General features: G+C 35.9%; 1 protein-coding gene across 1 annotated transcript in view; it reads right to left on the bottom strand.

The window, feature by feature from the left end:
* The window catches only part of LOC149805034 (uncharacterized), an 89,345-nt gene that overhangs the window by 23,846 nt on the left and 40,073 nt on the right, over positions 1 to 25,426 (bottom strand). The window contains exon 3 of the mRNA XM_089946726.1: positions 8,840 to 8,892. Coding sequence (XP_089802852.1) covers positions 8,840 to 8,892 — 53 coding nt within the window. The remainder of the gene's footprint in view (positions 1 to 8,839; positions 8,893 to 25,426) is intronic.

The raw sequence follows: 25,426 nt of genomic DNA, 5'->3' as shown, positions 1-25,426 counted from the left end.
CTGATTTTCTGCACAAATAAGATTTGGAAATACGTGCGTACGATACATTATGTCCACATATAGGTGTCATAAATAAATAAATACTTTATTGACACCAATCTGACCAAAACCTTTCGTAAAACATTTAATGTCATTTGGATTTGCTACACACATACACACACATTTATCTGGGATCAATCCTGAAAGGAAAATACTGAAGAAAAAAAACTGGAAAATATTAAAATGGAGGCTGCACAACTCGTTAAAGGTCCACCTATTTACTGTTCAAGAGATTCCCTATATGCGAAAAGTGAAATTCTTGCGCTGCGATGGTTATGCTACGTATTTGATTGTATAGTACCTATTTAAACAAGCTTTTTCCGAAACCAACATACAATGCTTCTAATTAATGTCTACAAAACTCTCAAAAGCAGTACACCGATCCTCACCAGAATTCACATTTTTTATACCCCCAGCACATCTATAATTGTTCTTTGGAACTCTCTCACTGAAAATATCCAAGATGTTCTGATCTATCTAACTTTAAAACTTGTTTATCTAATCCAAAATAACGAACAGAACCCATAATATGCTATTGACATGCATCACCTTAATCAAAATAACGGACAGACATCGTACTATGCTATCGATCAGCTTTACATTAATCAAAATAACGGACAGACATAGTACTATGCTATCAACCAGCTTCACATTAATCCAAATAACGGACAGACATCGTATTATGATATCGACCAGCTTCACATTAATCCAAATAACGGACAGACATCGTACTATCCTATCGACCAGCTTCACATTAATCAAAATAACGGACAGACATCGTACTATCCTATCGACCAGCTTCACATTGATCAAAATAACGGACGGACATCGTATTATGCTATCGACCAGCTTCACATTGATCAAAATAACGGACATACATCGTACTATGCTATCGACCAGCTTCACATTAATCCAAATAACGGACAGACATCGTACTATGCTATCGACAAGCGTCACCTTAATCCAAATAACGGACAGACCCCATACTATCCTATAGACAAGCATCACGTTAATCAAAATAACGGACAGCGAAGATGATCATCGAGTTACGAAGTGTAAGACCGTGTTGTGCAGCAGTGTCAGTATTATAGACTAAAATAATATTGCAAAGGAATATGTATATATATTTTTTTTAGGGACACACTCATCAAGGAGATAAATTAAGAATAGGACTGAAGTTCTTTTTCATAAGGGAGACAAATACAATAACCCCTGAAATAACTAACAAAAAACAAACAATCGCCCTCCCCCCCCCCCCAAGAACGATCCTTCCTCATTGAGAATGAATCATTATCACTATCTAAACGCAAGTTAATATCTCTATAGATTGTTACACCAGCTTGCTGACTGGGCACTGTCCAACATTTCACAGTACAGATTGGAGTCCAATAAATATGCGATGAAAAATTAAGTAATCCGTATGGCGTCCCAGATGCATTTTATTGTGACGTCATTGATATCTTGCGATGTCTGGTGCGTGTAACCATGCAATATCGTTGGCCACATGCTCCATCACTAAAAGAAATGAATGCCTTACATTTTCTTCTACGTATTATGAAAAATCTTCACATTCTGCACTAAAGCGATTGTAGAACAAATACAGTCTTAACAGAGTATGATAGAGTTATCAGAGCATACGGGTTTCCTCCAGATGGTAATTGCCGCCCAATTTATGGCATTGTGGAAGTGGTATTTTTTCCAAAGGGTGTCGGGTGGGTAGATAGGGAGTAAGCCACAATAAGCAGTATGGAAAAACACCACCTATTCATGGTCGTCTGGCGCTTGACTGTCATCTGGGTGGATGGATGGCGATCGTCGTTCAAATGGTACTTGCACATTCTGCTCCCATCGCCACTCTTGTTTTTGAGAGGTGGGGGTGGGGGTGGGTATTTTAAAAAATAGTCGATGGATTCCAGAGCAAGTGCCACATACCTGTAACAGTCTTTTCTTAAATATCAACCCAGCAGGTAAATAGACCGTACATAGTCGCAATAAAGCACACAGTTAGAAATAAAATATTCAAATCTATCATCAGTTTCTTAAACCATAAGATTGCCACAAAGTACCGAGTGAAGTCATGCAAATAAACGAAGAGATTCAAATCTGATTCCATTTCATGTACAAAAAGTTAATATTTAAAAAAAAAATACAAAATCATGTGTTTTCATCACCCAACTGTTCGGTAAAATGCAGCTAGTACGTTTGATAATGCATCAAAAGAGCAGTAGCAAAATGTTTCATCTGGAGTAACGGACTGGGTATTCATTTTTCACGCGGTGTTTGAACGCATTTAACTGTTAAATTATTCACGTATTCCAGCTATGCTAACTTTGCATATCTGAAATATGCTGGACATGGCTCGTTAGCGTAAATAATTTGTATTATGGTAAGCAGCCAAGGCAAATATATAAAGAAGTCAAACTGAACATATAGAAATTCATGTGAGATTGCTAGTATATTTAGACCATAATGTAGTAAGACCCAAAACAATTTTTTTATCGGAAACATGGTCTCGAACCATAACGAGGAAAAACATAAACTAAAGGAAGTAATAACAGAAGTTTCTGGTCGATAGTCCTTTACTCATCAGAGGGTATTTTTTTGAGGAAGAACTTGTTAGTCCACTCAAACGGAACACTTGTAGTAAACGTCATAAATGGAAATTTCTTTAAAGTATTAAATATATAACTACAATAAGCCAGTACAAATAAGTTTACTGATACTTATTGCTGATTCAAAGGAACTTTATTTCTTTAAATTTCCTGGTTTATTATGGACTTAAGAGTTACCTGGTAAAATATTTCGCAAGTTTCCCGTTTCTTCGATATATGTGACTAGTGATACAATGTCAACATTCCTGAGTTTTTGTATCTCAGTTGAAAACATGCAGCTGATATTATCGGATGACTAAAAAAATACCCGCATTTGTTAAGTGTAGCTACGCTTAATTGACAAACTTTTGGAGAAAAAAAAACCCCTAAACACATTCGTTCATTTATTATCTTGGCTGCGATCATGTCGTTTCAGCCGCAGTATCACATGACTAACAATCGATGTGACCTTGACCGCTGACTTTTTATCCACTCCATTAGACTTTCTCTCGTGAAACTTCAATACAGGGTACAGGGAAACATGCAGATTATTTTCGCGGGAGGAGGGAAACATGTAGTGGTCAGCTATTAAGTTTTGGGGGCGCTCACCAGTTATTACGTACTTTTGAGAGGTTGACGTATGTAAGGTGAAGTTGTTTGCATTGGAAACATACACAGTGGAGAGAATGTTGGCATACCTCTATGCTACTCTGATGTAATGTGGCTTACATTTCTTTAGATGTTGTACTTATGGAAACTGCACATGATCTAAGCACACTGCTAACTAAAATGACTGGTCCCTTGTGCTAAAAAAATCAGCCTGAATTAGTCTCAAGTATCTTTAGCATCTATTAAAATAGGGAAAATGAATTTTACCCAACTAGACAATACCAGCGTCTGAAAGTGCAATTGATTTTATACATTATCAGATGTATAAAATGTAAAAAAGGTATAAGCTCTTTTTTGTTTTAAAAACAATTTACCTCTAAGTCCAGGAAGTGAAAATGGTCAAGTGGAGCTGGCAGTTTTTTGAGAGGTGCACATCTGGAGTAAGGCCAAGCTGTATACTCTATAACCCATATTACAACCATCAATCACACACCAAAATAAAGAGAATTAAAGGATCTATGAACAATACCTAGGATATACAAGGTCTCTTTTAAATAGCCAGTATAACCAGTGAGGAAACCCGGGAAATTTCTTTTTCTTCAAAAAATTCGAACCCTATGCAAAATACGAAACTGTAGAGTGCCACCTTTATGGACGAAACATGGGCGTCGGCACCCAGGCACTTGTCTCCCCCTCCCCAGGCTCGGACTTCACCTGTAAAAACTTAATAGTTGAAAACTTAATGTTTGGCTCCCCTTCAAAGCCCCCCCCCCCCAAAAAAAAAAAATATTCTGCTGGCGCCTCTGGAATGTAGGCCAAATATTTTTAGAGGTGAAATCCAGTGTGTGTGTGTGTGTGTGTGTGTGTGTGTGCCCCTATGTGCTGGCGCCCATGCTCAGTTAACTCGACTGAAGTGTGAAGATACCAACCAGGTACACAAGTAAGCATAACCATACCCATATCAAAACAGTGACAATGATACATAAGCAATACTTTTTCATCCACACATTCAAACATACATAACCACAGTTAACCTCTACCTTAGTACACACACACACACACACACACACACACACACACACACACTGCTGAAGTATGTTGGGGGAAAAGTATTTATCTGTAATAATAATAATAATAATAATAATAATAAATGCTACTACTACTACTTCTAATAATATTAATATTAATAATAATTATCATCATCATCGTCATCATCATCATACTACTACTACTACTACTACTATTATTATTATTATTATTATTATTATTATTATTATTATTATTATTATTATAATTAGTAGTAGAAGTAGTATTGTTATTGTTGTAGTTGCTGTTGATGTTCTTGTTGTCATGATCATTATCTTCCTCAACCAACATACTATTATTTCCCAGATTAAAAGCATATATATTAAAAGTATATATATATATATATATATATATATATATATATATATATATATATATATATATATATATATATATATATATATATATATATATATATATATATATATAATACACACACACACACACATAGACAGAGCTGAATACAATGTACCAACTTAGTCATGTGAGGCGACACTAACATTTTGGAACGGATAATGATTTACTCAGATTTCATTATTGTTTTGTGGTGCATACATGGCAATTTTCTACAAGACTTAGATTTATAATGTTTCAAAATGATTCAGTATTTTATGAGTAAATTTCCACCAATATAAACATGAACAAAAGACACCAGTATACAATGGGAATAATCGTTTTTATTTTTAAAAAATTAAAATAATTATATGAATTTAAGCGTAATACTAGTTTGTAACCAAATTATTTTGTATAATATGCAACCTTGTCATTACGTATATATTTTGTATGGAAGCTTAATTACGGTATACTGATAAATATGATAGCCGTCGTTTTATCATTCTATCGCCTGTTAATTTAAGATAGGAATTTACCGCAGTACCTGGATAAACTGTTACCGTACATACCTGGATAAATTATTCTAAATTAATACAGAGTAATCTGATCGCTAGCATAAAGGTCGTTTCTGCAAGTTCAAAACGTTCATTGAGCGTTTACATTTTAGTCTTCTTATCGTATTCATGGGAGGAAAAAGTATCCATTGGCAGAGAGATATAGATGGATGGATGAATGGATGGATAGACATACATACATTCATTCATACATACATACATACATACATACATACATACATACATACATGGAACGGCGATTTGATGGGAACTAGCAATATTTTACACAGCTGAAGGATCGAGACATTAATCCATTTGATCAGTGTTAGCATGATATAATACGTTTCAAATGGACCGCTCCGGTGACTAAGTGGTTAGAGTGTTCGCCTCGGATGCGGAAGGTTATGGGTTCGAACCCCGGCATAGTCATACCAAAGGCTTATAAAAATGGTATTTGCAGCTGCCTCGCTTGGCGCCCAGTATTAAAAGGTTAGTGTTTGGACTGGTCGGCCTGGCGTTACAATAATGTGACTGGGTGGGACATCATGATGCATATCTGCGGCATGATGCCCCAGTTCTAGACGTCACTATAAACTGTCACACTGCAGAATCCTTGCGATATGACTGAAAAAAATGCTAAAGCTCTCTCACACACACACAAAATACTCTCTCTCTCTCTCTCTCACACACACACACACGCGCGCGCCCGCGTTTCAAATAAGAGCCGTAACCAATTGAACATCGTTAAACGTATTCATTCTATATTTTGTTTTGATGTTGAATGCTTAAATTGAATAGGATAAGACTGTGTTTATCAATACAACTTGCACTCTCCTAAATCTGAAAGAATGCGGGTTTCAAGTGTAATTTTCCGTATCGATAGTCAGTCACACAATTTTTTAAAATTATAAACAGACGTTTGAAAGCCGTGGGAACTCTTGCCGATTGTGATTTATGATGATATCAGACAATGCTTTTTAAGGTGTATCGCCCGTTCGTCACATGCTCATACTGGCTAGATTTTTTAATATCGTCTGCTCTATCAGTTCGATTTGTTGTTGTTGTTGTGGCGAGTTGAATGACAAATTTTTCAGCACATGATAGGCTATACATGGCGGACAATATACTTGTGGAGCCCCGAGTAGCCGAGTGGTCTAAAGTGCTCACCTTTCCGGATCACTTCCATCTCACCTCTGTCTGCGTGGGTTCGAGTCCAAGGCTCGGTTAGCGTGGGTACGCGGGAAATCTTACCAGTAGCTTCTCGTGGGTCGGTGGTTCTATCCTGTGTTTCCCAGGGTTCTTCCTCCACCAGTTATACTGGCCGCCATGTATAGCCTATCTTGTGCTGAAAAATGGCGTTAAACCCTAGAACAACAACAACATCAACAATACTTGGTGGAGAAAGAATCTTGCAAAAACCGACCCACATGAACCTACTGGCAAGTTTTATCACATACCCACGCTGGCCGAGCCCGAGTGTCGAACCTGCGCTGACAGCTGTATTTTTTAATAATATTTGCCTTGGTCGCGTTCGATGGTTTTAAAACCAATTGTCATTAGAACATATCAAGTTTTAATTTACGTCAAACGCGTTTATTTTGCTTGTCAAAGGTAAGTACTTGTCCTATTAAAAATGTATCATGATATTCAACATTAAAAATACTAAATATTGATTAATGGACAAATCGAAATGGCTGCTATCGTTTTATCGAAGCGTTGCAAAGAATACTATATCAGAATAAAGGAAATCTAACCTGCATCACATATCCACGGAAGATAAAACAGAAGGAATATATATATATATATATATATATATATATATATATATATATATATATATATATATATATATATATATATATATATATATACTATTAATTAATACTATTTTATTTAATACATGTATTCCGGTCACGACTTGTCAAGATTTATGTAAATAAATAACTGCTACATGTGGGTATACCATTGTAGAAGCGATTTCAATGCATGCACAATGCGGCCTCGATTTTGTACTAAACAAACCTCGCCCAATATTTTTTATACCTCTATTAAGGAGCCGGGAATGGGAGAGAAATTATAACTGGGCAAGAGAGGTGGGTATTCAGTAGACATTAAAAAATATTGATATAATCAAGAAAAGAAAACATCATATCCAGGATGGATTGGAGAGGTTTTCGCTTAAGGAAGGTGACCATTGTGTGACATAGCACTGTAATTATGCATGTCTTGAGGCAAAAAGCAAGTTTCAAGTACCTGTTCAGGCACATTCATAGCGCTATCTCTCAATTAATCATTTGGAGAAAAAAAATACGGTTTGTCGTCGTTCAGTCGTGACGCTGTTGCATAAATTGCTTTTGGCTCTGTCTCCACTAATAAACAGAGCTGAGGTTTTCAGATCAATTGCTGACATATCCACTAAAATCTCTCGCACGATAAATTGTTGTAGAACTCATTTTAAAAAAGGGTCAACCACTGTCTATTACTTGAAAGGGAGAAAATATGTAAATAAAGTCGTGCATTGTCTTCTCCTGGTTACCTTTTCACCGTACAAACGAAGAAGCGGCAGTGGCTCGGTGATTAGAGCGCCTGACTAGAGCACTAATGGGGGGAGGGGTCAAATTTTACCATCCGACCTTCCAGGGCAGGTTACAGTGGGCAAGAGACTTTACTTCTCTGCAATAAATAATCAACTTGTGTCGCTGTGCATTAAAACACCAAATCAAACAAAATTCGTATAAAGCTTCTGTAAGAGTGAAACATGAGGGTACATTTTTTATTTCTAAGATGAAATTCCTGGTGTAGTTGTGAGATGTACACCATAAGTAAAATATCTGTTTGGTAAGAAATAAATATCGTATTAATGAAACTCCCGACTGGACACTCAAAGTCAAGCACTGGTAGCCGATAATTAACAGCTCTTGACAAACAAGTTGCGATTTATATAGTCGATGTGTGTATTCCAAGACTTATGGTAACAGTTTTTGGTTAGTTTTGAATAATTAATAAAAATAATATATGACAAATACTAAGGTACGATATTTGAGCGTGATCTAGAGTTTTAGAGTTTTCTAGGTACGGTCTTGTTGCTGATCCTGATCCTTTCTAGATGCAGATAATAAAGCTAACTTGTCGAATCAATCATCGTAGAGTTCTCATCAATTAATGTATTGTCAGAGCAAAGATTACCACGATTGCTTACCTGCAAAGCATTTTTATTAAAACTGCTCTTAAAAGCCTTGGTCTTTATGCTGGAGCCAGTGAGAATGAAAAGTACAGAGATGGAAGAGAGAGGGCGCAGGGCAGGAAAATTTGCTCGTTAAATGTGAATTTTTCCCCCCATCTTTCCCTAACGACTGTCATAGGACTGGAGACAAGAATCGATGCCTACGTTTCCACCAGTCACAACATATTATGAATACAGTTTTCTGTATACGATCTGCTACCGTCTTTTCGAGGTTCAATGACTGATTTTTTTCTATTATACACAAAGGTTTGCCGAATAACCTTGCTTTTAAAACAGATTACGCGACAGAAAACAACCAGGCTGAAAAGTGTAGGCTTTACACATTACACGACCGCCGAACTCGGTAGCTTTCAAAGACAACACAGAAAGACGCTTGACGTTACCTTCTTCGTCTGCGGAGTAGATGCTTCTCGGCAGTGTACATATCCACCAATGCCTGCAACAAGAAAGAAAAAAAGATGTTTAAATGTTCGCAAATGTAACTGATATACTAAATTCCTAAAACACGCATTGTGGTACTGTCATTTTACACCTGCAAATTAATTCATAATTTCTTCTACGTATGGCTTCCTTTAGATAGCATTCGTAAAAGAAACTGTACGGGGACATTGTGGTGCTGTCATTTTACACCTGCAAATGAATTCATAATTTCTTCTACGTATGGCTTCCTTTAGAAAGCATTCGTAAAAGAAACGGTACGGGGACAAAACAAACTAACAAAACCATATAAAAAGGGGTTATCTTTCCCGTAGGGCACATGGCGCTGTATGCAAAGGATCTGAAATGGGCAGACTTTGGGAACAAGGTGAATGAGAAAATGAGAGTTGACTCTCAAATGAGTCAGGTGATCTACTAGTATAATTAAAAGGGGGATGTTACCATCATTTTGGGGTCCCATTACCAACGTTAAATGTTGCGGGAAGTTGTACCCTAATATGTTGGGTGGTGGTTGTTGTCTTTGTTCTATGGTCATACTGGTGAGAAATGGTACAAGATCAGAAAAAATCTTTTCTTCGCTTTTCAAGAAAAATACATGGATTTGTACCTGATACTTCCTTATACAATTTTTCCCCACCTGTTTACTTCCATTCATTAAAACCTCTCAAGACATTGCATAACCTGTATCTGGAAAGTTTTCTATCTATTGTCATTTACTGCTTCTAACAAGAAAGTTATTTTCTCTTTTGTATTTACTATTTAAAAAAGAATGCTAATTTCTATTTAATATTTGCTTTTTAATAAAAGAATGTTAATTTCTACTTGTGTTTACTATTTTAAAAAGAATTTTAGTTTCTATATTTTATATACTATTTAGAAAAAGAATGTTAGTTTCTACTTTGTACTTTCTTTTAAAAAGTAATGTTAGTATCTGCCATTTTCTTTCGAGCCAACATGTTTTGTTTTTTCTTCTGTCTCAAGATAATTGATTTTTCACAGCTTTTTCAGAACCGGAAATTTGAAGAATAAAAAATTTCCAGGTCCTTGCAATTGAAAATTTAATCGTTGGTACCTAATATAATATACCGTACTACATACAGCGGTATGTACAAGGGTTTCCGCGGTACCCAACTCTAACCGATATTGAATAATTTATTGCGGAATATTTTGAGATATGTAATTTATATTGAAATATCAACTGCGGATATTCGCTTATGGCTTAAACTCGAGATTGGATTGAAGGAAAGTAGAAATTAGTAATTTACTGAGGTGAACAAGAGTTCAGTTGAACATCTAATGCTGACATTACATAAACGCGTTCGATACCAGAGAGAGAGAGAGAGAGAGAGAGAGAGAGAGAGAGAGAAGTGACGTATATAAGTTCTGATTCATCCGAAAAAAATCTTTTTTGTTCATAAAACGTTTGTTTTTTTAATATAAAAATCACTCAAAGAAACGGTCGAAAGGTGAAGTAGATTGTAAAAATGACATGATTTGACATAAAATGATAATGAAATCAGTCACAAAAGATTTTTGATCCCTACCGCATCGTTATAAATGACCCAAGGTTAACAAAGTACAACGTTTTGGAAACTCGTATTAAAAAATGACATCTCTCTCTCTCTCTTTCTTTCTCTCTCTCTCTCATATATATATATATATATATATATATATATATATATATATATATATATATATATATATATATATATATATATATATATATCCTCCCATGCCATACTTTCAGTGATATAACACTTATTGCAATTGCTCACAACCTCAACTGGAGTTCTGAAACCAGGAAGAAAAGGAATCATACTGGATACGCCGCCTTTGAACATTGAAACCAAGCGGTTTAAACCAAGAAGACTAGAAAAAGACAGCCATGCACAAATAAAATTATCATTTGCAGCCGACGCATTTGCTTTTAAATAATTCTCTGTATTTGCTTAGTAGCCTATAACTATTACCATAATTTGCGCTTACAAAATTTATACAAAATAACATATGTCGTTATGGTTAATCGATTACAATTATTTTCCAGCATCCTCAACAAGTTGAAATAAAGTAATTGAAACATAATACATTTAAAGGTTTAATTATCATAGAAACAGCCATGTAAAGTTTTGCAAACACAACGGTTTTTCTGTTTTTTGTGTGTTTGTCTTGTCTATGTTTTGTATTGGCCTTTGAAAAAGACTCATTAAGAGTCGAAAGCGCTCAGGCCAGTTGGGTACTAGTTTTGCATTATGATCCGCGGGTAAACGGCACCCAACGCCTTGTCTGTACGCACTAGTCCCTGTACCATCATGACTAAGCATACATCACATACAACTGTCGCTACAAAATCGGTGGTATATCTCCTCGTGCGTCGCAGATGCACTCGCATGTCGACCTAATAATTATTTCTCATTTAAAGACACAGTATTTAGTAACTGTCGAATCCAGAGATAACACTTTCCGTTCCGTCTGGTGTATATTTGTAATTCTCTATAATTAATTATATATACCTTGTTTTCTGCCACAGGAATGCGGAATGACCAGCATTTCAGAGAAGGACAGTGAATTATCTGATGATAAGTGAATGAGAGTTCGGTAAAACACAAGGTTAATCTCGGTTATATACGATGTGTTCATTGATGCAAGCTTGTAATTATTGTTGAATTTATCACATTTATCCTTGAGCTCAGAATTAATAGTGCATGTTTTATAGTTCATGTTTGTAAGACTGTCATACAATATTTAGTTATATTAATTAGTTCGGATTTATTTCTTTGTATGTAAAAGAAATAGTGAAGTCAGATTTCATGCATTTCTTCTGACGTAAATTGGGTCAATATATAATTTGTGTTTTAGATGATTTGTATCATTTATGCTGATGATTGATTTTTCCTATGTCTGGAAATGTATATCAATGAATCGCTAATTAGTAAAGTAATGTAGTTAGGACAAGGAGTGAAGTCCATTAATTTGTGTGTATTTAAGTTGTGAATTCTTTTAAACTGAAACGATGGTGTAGCGTTAGGAACGTGTATCGACTGATAGGTCAACTGGTAAATGTATGACCACAGTGAGGCAATAATAGCATCAGAGAGAGAGAGAGAGAGAGAGAGAGAGAGAGAGAGAGAGAGATTGGGAAGAACCAGTTCATTCTGTCATGCCAGGCAATCCTGAGTTCGATTTTTCACTCGATCATATGATACAGTTTGTTCAATAACAGAACGGCTAATTGAAATGCGCAGAATTTCAAGCTTTATTTATGAGAGAAAGCGAATTATTTACATGTCAAGTTCGATTTTATTTCATTTTGTTTATGTAACTGATTAAATTGTTGTATATTATATACGGGGACTCGTATTATTATATTCTATATCTCTGCTCAGTTCTCTCTTATTCCATCCCCTACTTTCATATTTTGTTTTATTCATTACTCGATCCAGGCAATAACACCGTGTTCGATCATCTCCTAGATAACGATAAGCAAAACCCTAAGGAGTGAGGCCGATCTCTCACATCACCCCCATGTTATCTCTCTCTCTCTCTCTCTCTCTCTCTCTCTCTCTCTTCGCGTACAGTTGTTCTTTCATTTTCCCTACTTTATTTAAATTGACCGCAGTTCAAGCAGTACTCTGAACATTTTGATAGCCGTAAGGGTTATTTTATACACGTGACAAGTATTGACTAAGTTGTTTAATTTTCATAGTAGTTATTATTGAATACACAGATTTGCTCTTGCTGTTACTACATATCGATGGATAATATCTATGAATTATTTCACAGGTAATTGTTACCATGACATAATCAATATAAAGTATTATTTGAGTTAGAACATTGATAGTATAATAGACTAAGATGCACGGGAAAGAATGTGTCCAAAGTAAAGCGACACAGATTGTTTCTATTAAATCTTCTGGTGGGCAAGATAAATACAGATAATTAGTATTAATTGGTATTAAGTTGCCGTTGCAATTAATTGTTTAAAAGCAGAAATATAAAGCACATCTGCATTTTCATATAGTTTTATTCCTTTATTTATTACACCAATTCTCACTTCCCCAATCATCGTCTGTAGGAGTAGGATAATAACCAAAATCGTAGTCACCTAATGGTTCAGTCTTTGTCTGAAAATAATGTAGGGGAAATAAACCCCTAAAAGGTTCAGTCTTTGTCTGAAATAGTGTAGGGAAAATAAACCCCTAATTGGTTCAGTCTTTGTCTGAAATAGTGTAGAGAAATAAACCCTTAAACGGTTCAGTCTTTGTCTGAAATATTGTAAGAGAAATAAACCCCAAAATGGTTTAGTCTTTGTCAGAAATAGCGTCGGAAAATAAACCCCAAAAAGTTCAGTCTTTGGAACAGTGTAGGGAAAATAGACAACTTTCCAAGTGGACGAACGAACAAGCTGGTGGGATTATAGATTATTCCTACCATGAATGAAAAGATCCAACGTCAAAATATAAGCTAATTTGTGGGATATTTAGGCTGAGAAAAATATCAATCCTGGTCAGCAAACTGATAATTTTAAATAGATCTTCATGAGCAAATTTAGGTACATGAATAAATTATTTGAAGAGAATTTTATTATGAGAACAATATTTGATATGTATGCTAAAGTCTTCACAAGAGAAAAGTCACTCTCTTTATTGATTACAACTTTCAGTGACAAGTCACTAACTGAATACCACTCTGTGAAAAGGAATGTTCCTTGTTCTTCCCATAATTCATTATACGGTTAGAAGAAGAAAAGTTGTAATATAGACATTGGATAAAGCTTATAAGTGAGTATAGACGTTACATACAATTTAATTGCAGAACAATAGAAGCGAAGGGAGTGCTATACATATTGCTTGCATAATCGTACTGGCTGAAAGAGGAATTTGTAAAATTTATTTACACGAGTTGACGATCAAATATACGTATGATATTGTTATACTGTACCTTGTCCCTGATAATGCAACCATACCTGAAAATTTATTGTCACGTAACGATTCTCCAATTATCTGTGAACTTAAGAATTTTGAGTGTTTTCGCTACATTACTTCTGTTATATAAATATCACAAGAAAGAACTGTAGAGCAAGTAGCTCGTGTAATTTTTTTTTTGCTCCAGTGTTTGAGTATTGAAGTATCTTGTAAACTAGAAATGTGTAGTTCTCAAATACTTTTCCAATGCTTCCATTTTTGACACCAACACTGATCGTTCCAGCATACTGAGTAGGCCTTAGTAGGTAAGAACTACTCCAGAGCAAATGTCAGCTTGGTGTGTGCATTCGTCTTTTCATGACAAATTAGTATGTACATAGTTAAACGGCAGGGTCTTAATATTTCTAAACATTCACCCCAACGTCTTAGCTCTTGGAAGGTAAGGATGGACACCCTGGCCAATTAGTTACACGTGCAAAGCTGTATTTTCATCACCAGTGTTACAACTCTATTGTCTTAAACATAAAGAATCGAAGCAATACGTTTGTTAGAATCAAGATATAAATTTACTTCTGTAAATTAAAAAGTGAAAAATTTAAGAGAAACGCACAGTATTGTGAATTAAATCCCAGGTAATCCTAAATGTTCTACCACAATTACCAAACTACACAATGTTCCGAATGAATTCCAGTATTGAATGTGCTGATGTACCAATAGTCTTGAAAAGGTTGATGTGCCAACAGTCCTGATGTGTCACAATGATATAATGCAGAATGTATTTGAATGAATTCACAATAATACCGAAATAAGGAATTAGTCAAAAATATCAATAAGCACTTTGTACTTCCGATGAAGAATTTTAAATAAATGATTTCTCTCAAATTATATATCAACACAACTGTAAATGATTCAAGAAAAGGATCTTAACATAGGAATTAATAATTGTGTTGACCACAGTTGCATATAAAAACCTAAGACACACTAAAATAATCAGGATGTGGTCAGACGTTCTCACCAGAACATCATCAGTTTCTAAATAAAAACAACACTTTTACCTCAGATATAACTAACAAGCGGACAAAAAGCAGGTTCACAGCAAATCCTCAATCATGGACAAAGGTCAAGCAACAACATAAATTAAACTTACATAACACCAGTTAAGTTTTTATTTGGTAATAATTTGGTGAATCTCAATAAATACATGCAGTATTATTATTATTATTATTATTATTATTATTATTAGTAGTAGTAGTAGTGGTAGTAGTAGTAGTAGTCCGAGTTTCCTCTTACACTTGCCACCCCATTTTTGATATTTGGACATTTATGTTGGGGTGTAGGGTCAGAGTCCATTCCCTATCGAAAAGTTTGAATTCGCCGACACCATTAGTTGTCGGATGGACACACGTAAGGCAATAGCCAACAGTACAGCACGGAGATTAACTTCACTGTGAGGAGTTTTATTAGTTATAATGGTGGACACTCCTCCAGCGGTCTTATCAGTATTTCTTGCAAAGTTGCTGCAGGTTTTGAAAGTGTTACAATTAAGTATCACTTTCTTTGCTTCGGAAGGCTGACGTATTGAGTCATGTTCATTATATATGACTAATTATGTTGTCCATATCTGCTGTAAAACTCGGTAATTCCATTGTATTATGGCATGATACATATACATGGAAGTAATGGAGGTATTGGACTTCTGGAAGGTTGGCGTGCTTTCATGGGGGTTCTCCAGTGTCCACACTTTCTAGGCTTTAAACCTTATTTAAGAGTTTGATATAGTCGTCACATTTTCTCGAAAACCTAATAATTTCGTTACATCTTTGTTTATTTGGTTTGGAGCATGTATTTCCACGGGCACCTATGGTCTGATGCTCTGTTCGTGGATTTTACCAGTGTTATGCTCGAAGGAACTATATGACCACTGAGACTAGTAGTTTCCTGCTTGCTCTTTGCGTGGCCGGACTTACGTGTGGTTTTTGTTTGTGACATTTATTTGCTATACGGTTTCACTGATTACAGGCTTTACTTCACTTTCGATTTGGGTGACTTCTGGTGTACACTTAATTACTAGGATAGTTTAGTATATAGAATTACTTTGAAGTGTTTCATTTACATTAGTATTTGAGAAATGGGCTTGAGCCTTACGCAGAGAATTATTAGATGCGATGCAGAAATATGTAGATTGTTAGTTTGTGGTCAGAATCAATTTTATAATTCGCTGTTAGGTTATATTTTAGTAAACCAGTGCATTTATTAATGCGTTATGTTAGAATTTACACATGCTTTAATTGTGAATTGGGAAAATGGTTGAAGTATGTAAGATTAGTTACTATGGACGATTGCATATATTAAAGCATGGATATATGAGTATTTGCGTACTTAGACTAGTTAGGTAAAGAAATGCGATATAATATTGTTTAGTACAACGGGATTAAGAATATGTTCTGATGTGACTGAAGTTATTGATTTATGGATAAAAAGTAATTGATACCGTGCTGTATTATGACAATTGTTTTACCATACAAGAAAGTATGGGTATTTCTATGTGAAAGAATGCGTGACCGAAGAAATTTAATAGCCGTTATCGGATGGTAGGTAGTGTGTAGTGTGAAATGAGACGGCTAAGGAAAAAGGTTATACAGTCTTTGTGTTTTCATGGGAAGCCTTTTAGGGGATAGAGAACTTCTAGTTCCATTGAGTCCCAAGTCTTCAAGAGTTGGAGACGGAATTGAAACTGTAGCAGAGACAGTCAAAGTCGAGAGAAGTGAAATCAAGTCGTGGAGGAGAAAGTGGAGGAGGAGCAGAAGGAGTCAAGAGAAAGTCGAGGAGGAGGAGAAGGAATTAGGAGAAATAAGAGAGAAAAAGGATACAACAGATGATTAGAAATACAAGTATAGGTGGAAATCAATCTCACACTGCTAATCAAGTGATGCAATATGTTTATTAAAGGGTCGAGAGGAAGGAAATTTTAGATATTTAATTATTGAATTGTTATTAAATTGTTATTCATTGAATTTTAACTTTTTATATATTTAACCACCTAACCGTCGGCATTGCTGACTGGGGGCTCGGAGTTTTACATCCATCTTTCACTAAATTTAACTTCCAACAAAATAGAGCCTGGTGGGACTTCTATAATAGTTTAAATAAAATATTGGGAGCACCCCACCCCATCCATATACTTCTTCACAATCTACTTCTCGATTTTCTTTTTGGGACAATCTCGAGTACAAGAAATAATTTCCCTTGCAATTCGCACAGGAGACTTTTTCTGTTTAGGACGATCCAGCTGGCGGTTAAAACAGCGCCAAGGATTTGGGATGAAATGTTCCCAAGGAAGCTCAAGAACCCTGTTTTTACTGATATAGGCAATGTGTCGTATGTGACGTTCTAAAATATGATTTCTTTTTTAGTATCTTAGTTTCAATGCAGTCAGCCAACTCACTATATCGCACAAAACCTCTCGAGGAATTGAGAGATTTGTGTAGAAATAACTTTGTGGGCATTTCTACAAATTCTCCTTGAGCAAAGTCAGAACGAGGTTTGAATCCACACTGTCATAAGATGAGAATCTCAGTCCGTTTTGTACCCAAAAGATTAATTCCGGTGTTGGTGACTGGTGGTGGTAGAGAAAGCCCTTGGGGTTTGATCCAGCGACTAAAGTCTAAAATGTGTGGGTTTGTTGATCACACGAACCAGTTGTCGCTTATTTGAGAAAAACAACTCTGGACCTACTTGACATTTATTTAAAATCAAGCCTCTACTCTAGTCCCACCACCATGGGGTCGAAACATTAATTTCAAAAGTTTTGGGACACTCTTGATGCATGACTGTCACTGGCCTACGTTGCAAGTCTCAAGTTTTAATAATACAGGAGGAGTTCAAAGACTGGGATGGTTACTCAGTTTTGAGTAACGTTTTTTTAAAAATACTTGAAATAAGGAGTAAAGTTTCGTGACCAGGGTCCAGATCACTTTGCCACAATTTCTTGCTCACCCGTTTTCTTACCAAGACGTAAAACCCCCTAATTTTTCAAGACCAGTCAAGGATTAGACAAAAACTGCCTATTGGTTTCGATTTGCTATTGATCCATATCACATCTGATGCTATTTATTAGACCAGAGCTCGTGTTAAGCCGACGAAGTATTTTTCTTGGCATCGACATCAATGAAATTGAAAGTTCTTCTGAAGGATTAATCGCATTCCGCCGCTATGGCAAACGTAATACTCTGCCTGATTAGAAGAACACGAGATAAGTAATCAGTAAATAGCCAGTGTTACCAGTCAGTGCTAGTAGACGTTGATGTTTTAGTGGAAACATACAATTAAAATAGATTAACTGAGATGTTGTATGCGTTCACACAACGAAAAACCTTACTTGGAAAATAAAACAAATGCAGTTCAAACGTGTACTTTTGTGGGTCACACTAAATGACAAAGAGCCTGAGTCAAAATAGCCGTAAGAATCCCTTGATGATGCTACAGTTTGGATCTAAAAGGGGTTTCAAATCGACTTAGTGGCCAAGACTACGTAATCTCTGAAGTGTGAGTTCCAGGAAGTTGTTATTGTTATAACAACCATTTTATAGTCAGAACAACAATAATGATGAACATTATCTTACGTTGAAGAATCTATCAAGTGAAAAAAATAATCCCCAAACTGATCAGGTCAAATCTAGCCTGACGCAGACAATGTCCATGACAAGAAAATTGATAATAAATTAGGTATTTGATAACTCAAAGAAGTGATTTACTCATGCGCTGGCTGATTTGTTGAAGTGGACAGTCTTCCATAGTGTAATGTTAAAACTGATTGGATATTGATGCAGTCTAAGAGTACAAAACCCTAGTGGTTGAATTTCAGTGTCAGCTATCAGGGCCTTTTCGTGTGTTTCTTTTTAATATAATCTGCTCTAAGGCATACATCTACTATTACGGTATTAGTCGAATACATCAGTAATCAATAAGCGCAAGTATGTGTGACCTGCGTACGTTCGTACGAACGAACGGACACGAGTAATATTATATGCTCTAACGAAGTCGTTATGAGGCATACAAATTCATGCGAGTCACAGTTCCACATATACTCGTGTTTCCCATTGTAGAACAACGTTGTCGAAAATCTGATCGTGTTTCCCAGTGTAGAACAACGTTGTCGAAAATCTGATCGTGTTTCCCAGTGTAGAACAACGTTGTCGAAAATCTGATCGTGTTTCCCAGTGTAGAAGAACGTTGTCGAAAATCTGATCGTGTTTCCCAGTGTAGAACAACGTTGTCGAAAATTTGATCGTGTTTCCCAGTGTAGAACAACGTTGTTGAAAATCTGATCGTGTTTCCCAGTGTAGAACAACGTTGTCGAAAATTTGATCGTGTTTCCGAGTTTAGAACAACGATGGGGAAGATCTTTATCACATTTCTACTTGTGTATGAGCGTTTTATTTTCATGTGTAGAACTAGGCTAGGAATATCTCGCATATCTTCGTGTGTATGTTAGTCTTTCCAGCTTAGAACAACGATAGGAAATAACTTTCTCACATTTCTGTGTACATGGTAGTTTTGTCCAGCGGAGAACATATTTCCCCACAATAATCTATAGAAATATAAATTGCAACAGTTAGCGTCCCTCAAAATTCTGTACTCTGTTTCAAGTCCCCCAAAAAAGGAATTATTTTTACTGTATCTTATTTTGAAAGTCATTTTCTTATTAGTATTTATGGAAGGAAAATTAAGTATAGATCAGAGCTGAACTAAGGACTATATTATTATATTTTGTCTACCTCGTATAATCTTATGGAAAACCGAAGGTTATATTTTTACCTGTTCACATTGGTATCATTTCGTAAGCTAGCTTCGGATACTTCTTACTCCATTTACCTAGACGGTGTCAACCACTGTTCTTTGAAAGCTGATATTCGTTCAAACTTAGCAACTTGCAAATGCCTCCTGGGCGCGGGCCGGAGAACGATTTTTAAATATACCCATATTATGCAAATATAACCAGATAGCTCTAGGGTCACATGCTTGGTTTACACTGAATTAGGGTTAATGAAACTTTTCGCGCATTTTTAAGGTGATGATACTTTAAATGGAGTTTTGTTATTTTAAAGTTGCATAAATATTAAGAAAACGCATTTTGACTTCGACCCCATTTTACGTTCAGCAATGTGGATAGAGCAAAACATATTCATTAGCATTCGGCTTTGGATAGGATAATTCTATGCTCGGGATCAGAATTATGTGTCCGACATTTGGTAAAGCCTTGTGTCTGAAGCACAAATATAACCCGTAGGTGGAATGTTCGTATTGTGCACCGATGCATGATGAAGGATTTTATTTATTTTCGATGTCCTATGCTTTCCAGATGTAATGAGAACCATTGTGACTGCTATTTACCACTCGACACAGTTCATACGTTATCCAATCGATATTGCTTTTGCATCTGTGATATGCTTGCATTAAGATAAAATAAGTATAATTTTGTATTCCGTACAGCATTTGAAATAATTAGATACATGCTAAGAAGACAGAACATAAATTAATTTCCAGTACACACAAGCTACATCATTGATCAGTAGAGCTCCGAAAAATCTTTGAAATCTGCATTCGATCTTATATATCAAATTTAAACATGTGTGTGTGTGTGTGTGTGTGTGTGTGTGTGTGTGATTTGGATTTTTAACGTAGCTTTAACAATTTTTCAGTCATATCGCTACGATGTCTGCAGTGCGACAGTTTATAGTTATGTCTAGCACTGGGGCATCATGCCGCAGACATGTAACATGATACCCCCATCCAGACACATTTTCCTGACACCAGGCCGACCAGTCTTAACACTAACCTCTTAATGCTGAGCGCCAAGCGAGGCAGCTGTTAGTACCATTTTTGTAAGTCTTTGGTATGACTCAGTTGGGGATCGAACCCTAGACCCCCCGCATTCGAGGCGGACGCTCTAACCACTAGGCCACCGGGGAGGTTAAATTTAAACATTCGTAGGTCTAAGCATTAGTGTAGAAAAACGGCAATATGGTTTGAAAGCAGAACAGCCAGCAAACCGAAATTCTTTTCTTAATATGAACTTAACTGTAGTGAATTCATTTTTTGGCGCGTTAAGTTTTCAAGAAATCCTAATTCTTAACTATCCTACCAAAAGTTCGAAATTTAAGAATCTACGTTTGCATTGAAATAAACGTGTTTTTACACAACATAGAAAGATAATAGTGATAAATAAAATCTCTGACCTTTCGTTAAAGCCCCAATGCCACCGATTACCACAAACATCATCATTTTCCTAAACTAACTAAAGTTTGAAACGAAGGAAACGATTTTTTTGAGAGGAAAAAAGCTATCTGACATAAGCCATTCTTTAAAATGATCAAGATGTTAGGTTTGAACGACGTTCAGATATTCAGTTTAGAATTAAGAGTGCCATCCCTTAATTAGGTCAGCGAAGTCGCTCGTAATTCCGTAGATTTTTATTTCGGGAGTGTTCCATAACTACTGGTGTGATACATTCGAGAAATTCCGTTAGTGATTAATCTAATAACAACATTCACACGTCACGCTCAGATTGATTCGAGAGGTAATGAAGATATGCAAGCCAGCTTTTTAAAGCGGATCTGAGAAGAAAAAGCGTGCATTAATAAAAATAAGACTCGGGTGAATATTGATGATCGGATGGTGCTCTAGAATACTATGAAGGGCGAAAATGGGCTGAAGACAAACCAACATATTGTGGTGTTGGCTTCTTATGTTCACAACAGTGACGCCATAAAATCATGTGTTCCAGCTCTCGACTGAAATATCTTGGCCCACGAATGTCGCCTATCAACCTCGGATTTATTGGTACACGTGCGAAAAATGGCCGAATTTCTCAATTCGAGGTTTAAATAACATGTCGCATAATGTGATGAAACGTCGATATACCCTGGTTCTAATGGAACCGAACGATATTTAGTATCAGCATCTTTCAAGACTAAGTATTATTCAGATGATTTGGCATATACAACCCTTTGCATGTAACGGCGGCATTGTGGCTACAACTTTACCAAACCCGTTAGAACAGTCACCTATTGAATTTAATACACTCTTTAAAATTTTCTATGAAATGAAGTAAATGAAAACATAAAACGAAAACTTTTAAGAAAAAGATAGCATGAGGGACGTATAGAGAATATATATCTTTTAACATTGACAGATATTTTAAAACTTACACGGCTTGGGAAAATGTTGTCTGGGAACTCTAAATGGAAACAAGTGAACTCTAAATGGAAACTTATGAACTCTAAATGGAAACATTTCTGACAAATCTCGGTTCCAGATATTGATTATTCATGCTTCTTTGTAACATCGTGTTCAGTCCATACATGTATGTATCCCTTTTGGAAATATGCTTTTGCGTTCTTTCAAAATAAAATGCGTAACGTTGCCTTGAGTACGATGCGAATGCTAAAAGCAAAGAAACAAACAGAATTTAGAGTAAAGTTCGAATACTATACCACGGAACCACGGAAGATTTTATACGAACCTTCCCTGTTAAGATGTGTCTCAGAAGTTTCAAGTTAGCCTCAAGGTAGGTCGTTTGTCTAGGCGTATTTGTCATATAATCTATTTTATCGAATGTAAGAATTTATACATTTTTAGACCTTTCACGCTATACATAATACCTATTCAAATCAGTCCCGTGAAAGAGCTTGTTTTAGATCTTTCTGATTGACAGGACAGGATTGCGATTGGCAGGAACACGTGAACATTAGGGAATAGTTAAATCTATTAACAGATTTCTATTTTGGAACACAAGTTCATACAAATGGTATCCACTTTAAAAGCCAGTTTTATACCACTATAACAAATTTCTATTTTGCAACACAAGTTCATATAAATGGTATCCACTTTAAAGGCCGGTTTTATACCACTATAACAGCAATCGATATAAAGATATTAGTGTCTATGGTATTTCCCCAAAACGAGTGTCATGTTTAATAAAAAAAAATGTCCACCAAGACGGATGGATTTCACTCACTGAAAACGGAGGCCCGAGTTGTGTGTCCCAGTTTCTTGTAAAGCATGATATTCTGTATTGTGCCGTTAACAACAACTACATCCCATTTATGTTTATATTCGTTGGTAAATTTCAAGAAATCTTACTTTCATTTATCGACCGGTTTTGTTTGTGCTATTTTAAAACTCCACTGCACCTTCGCTATGGCGACCTTGACTGCTTGATGTCATTGTCCATTTTTCCGTTTGGAAACTAGCGTACCTTATATGCCTTGACTCGTCAAATGTAATTAGTGTCCACCAATAAGCTCGGATGCACTTTAGTACAGACCTTTAATATTCGATAGAGGAGCCTGGGATTTAAGAAAAAGTACAAAATATTTCAGGCTCCTAAGGAGCTTGAAAAAAACACTCTTGTTCTGATTTTCTAGAAGAAGAAAAAAAAGAGTTCATTCTATCAATGATATTAATTTTAAAGAAATAATCAACTCATAAACGAAGAAAAAATATCCTAGTTGGAAATATCCCCCTCCCCAAAAGAAAGTTTAAAAAAATATTTTGTGGAATTTTTTTATAAATAGTTCGGGAAGACCTGCATATGGATAAATATAGTTGACTTTTTCTAATTGAAGCTGATATAATATCAAAGTGACTGAACGCTATCGTTGAAATATCTTTTGTAGAAGTCAAACACCTAATGGGGACCTGATTTATTAGCGTTATATTAAACCATCAAATGCAAAAAGGAATAACCCCGTAATTTCAAAATTCTGACACCAAACATAGCCCATCGTAATCACGTAATTAAATTGAATACAAGTATCACTGTGCGATGTATTGGAGACATCAATATAAACTATAGTTGACCCTTGCCTATCCTAAATTCGAAATTATTATTCGATTCACTGACCGATACTTAATGGCCTTGCCTTCCATGAACTAACCTTGAATGGTGGAATATATAACGTTCCCAATTATTGGTTTCACAAAAATGTTCAAATTATATATGATACCTATATTTGCCGCCGTGTACAACGACTATGAAAGTAAAAATCTACAAATCCTAGAGTTATAATAGGAGTATTTGGGAACAGTAATTAGTGGAGCTGTTGTGACTGGGCACACCTTTATAGATCAAGAAGTAAATTGCCTTGATTCATGCACCCAACGACCACTGTAGAAGATCACAGTAATTGGTAAATAATGGACGCCTAAATTGTAACGTTTGATTTCAGACAAAATCAGTGTACCGTACCTACCCATATGTGTGTATTTTTCTTACAGCCGAGTATACTGGTCTTGGCAAAACTCGTGTTTATTTTTTCTTCTTTGAAAAACAGATACTGGAAAAGTTACTTTCTTACATTGTAATGTACATTTTAGCGGAAGTCTAAGACAAGCATAATAAGCTGATTTTATAAACAACTCACAAGTGTCCTTCTGAATTTCTTAAATTCAAAAATCAATGTAATTAAGTGAATATTATTGCAATTAATCAGATTTAAGGATTTTGCAGATATGCATGGACTGACGGCGGAAATTATGTCCAAAGACATTATTCATGTACGTATATATAGTACGAAACAAACTGCACGCTGTCTCAAATTGAAAAATTTGGTGTCATGCATTTCAACTGTTGTTTATGGTAAAAGCGAAAAGTATCAGAAGCACATGCCATGCAGATGACATATGACTCCGTAAGCCTCATCGAGTGTCAGACTAAAGTGCACATGATATGTTTAGGGACCAAACGATTTTATTTTCAGGATTGAGGAGGGGGAGCGCGTGGTTAAAAAGAAACAAAAAAAATACCCCACAACCCCCCAAATAGCATAAAAGTACACTTCTACAGATATGTACAGAAAATAACCATTATATTAATTGAAAAAATATCAATAGATAAAAAGAAGAAAAAAATCCTGATTGGAAACAATTCCGTTCCAACCCTACAAGCCACGAGCATTAAATGTTCCTACTGTTTGATGGGTTTAGCGTAACTTGCCTCAAGACCTTCTCATTCAGACCACCTTGACTGTGTCTTCGAGACAAAAAATACATATGTCGGCGTAGTACTTTGCAGAAAAATCACATTTTATTCGGCAAAAATTTCTTCGCATAAAAAATCCATAGCTATTTCTAGCCGAGAACTTTTGTGAATGCCCCCACCCCACAAAGGAAAGAAAAATAAAACAAAACACAAAACAAAGAAACTTCCTGGTCAATCATTGTTTCGCATATTGCCGATGTAGTCCGAATGGTTTTCGCTCTGCATATATAATACGAGTAGAAATCCATCATTTAACACAGACACACACACAAACACACACACACACACACACTGCTATGATGGTTCCTGCATTACATTACCCACTATGTAAATGCGGTGACGGAAATACATTACCCAACACTTACGATGTGAGCATATAAAGCAGGTCTCGACCAAAAACTGGGTCGCCATGCTGTTTTGAGTGGTTCGCTGACATCAGCCTTAATAATTTGACATTTCCTACCCAGGTGGGTTTTTATCATTTGATGGGCGGCAAGGCTAATGCCACAAACCTAATCTCCGTTGCCGCCAAAAATCGTTAAGAACCGTTGCTATAAAGAGTGCAC

The sequence above is a fragment of the Sinohyriopsis cumingii genome, chromosome 2 (assembly GCF_028554795.1).
Source record: "Sinohyriopsis cumingii isolate HCF-2022 chromosome 2, ASM2855479v2, whole genome shotgun sequence".
Lineage (NCBI taxonomy): Eukaryota > Metazoa > Mollusca > Bivalvia > Unionida > Unionidae > Sinohyriopsis > Sinohyriopsis cumingii.
This window is presented reverse-complemented; position numbering and strand designations above follow the sequence as displayed.